At 71.5% G+C, this 355-nt stretch overlaps 1 protein-coding gene across 1 annotated transcript in view; it reads left to right on the plus strand.

The window, feature by feature from the left end:
* Positions 1 to 6: 6 nt before the first annotated feature.
* LOC105003389 (chromosome unknown open reading frame, human C1orf198) overlaps positions 7 to 355 on the plus strand; it is a 35,251-nt gene continuing 34,902 nt past the window's right edge. The window contains exon 1 of the mRNA XM_010860527.1: positions 7 to 352. Coding sequence (XP_010858829.1) covers positions 29 to 352 — 324 coding nt within the window. The 5' untranslated portion in view covers positions 7 to 28. The remainder of the gene's footprint in view (positions 353 to 355) is intronic.

The following is a 355-nucleotide window of genomic DNA, read 5'->3' on the forward strand; positions in this document are numbered from 1 at the left end:
GGGGCGGAGAGCTGCGGGCAGGCAGGGCATGGCGTCCATGGCGGCGGCGATTGCGGCCTCGCGCACGGCCGTCATGAGCGCGAACCGGCCTCTGGACGACCGGGAGCGGAAGCGCTTCACGTACTTCTCGTCGCTAAGCCCCATGGCTAGGAAGATCATGCAGGACAAGGAGAAGATCCGGGAGAAGTACGGGCCCGAGTGGGCGCGGCTGCCGCCGGCGCAGCAGGACGAGATCATCGACCGGTGCCTGGTGGGGCCGAGCGCCTCGGCGCCCGGCGACCCCGAGGAGCTCGCCCGCTTCCCCGGCTTGCGCGGGCCCACGGGCCAGAAGGTGGTGCGCTTCGGGGACGAGGTA

Source organism: Bison bison, unplaced genomic scaffold, assembly GCF_000754665.1.
Source record: "Bison bison bison isolate TAMUID 2011002044 unplaced genomic scaffold, Bison_UMD1.0 scf7180017864467, whole genome shotgun sequence".
In the NCBI taxonomy this organism is placed as follows: Eukaryota; Metazoa; Chordata; class Mammalia; order Artiodactyla; family Bovidae; genus Bison; species Bison bison.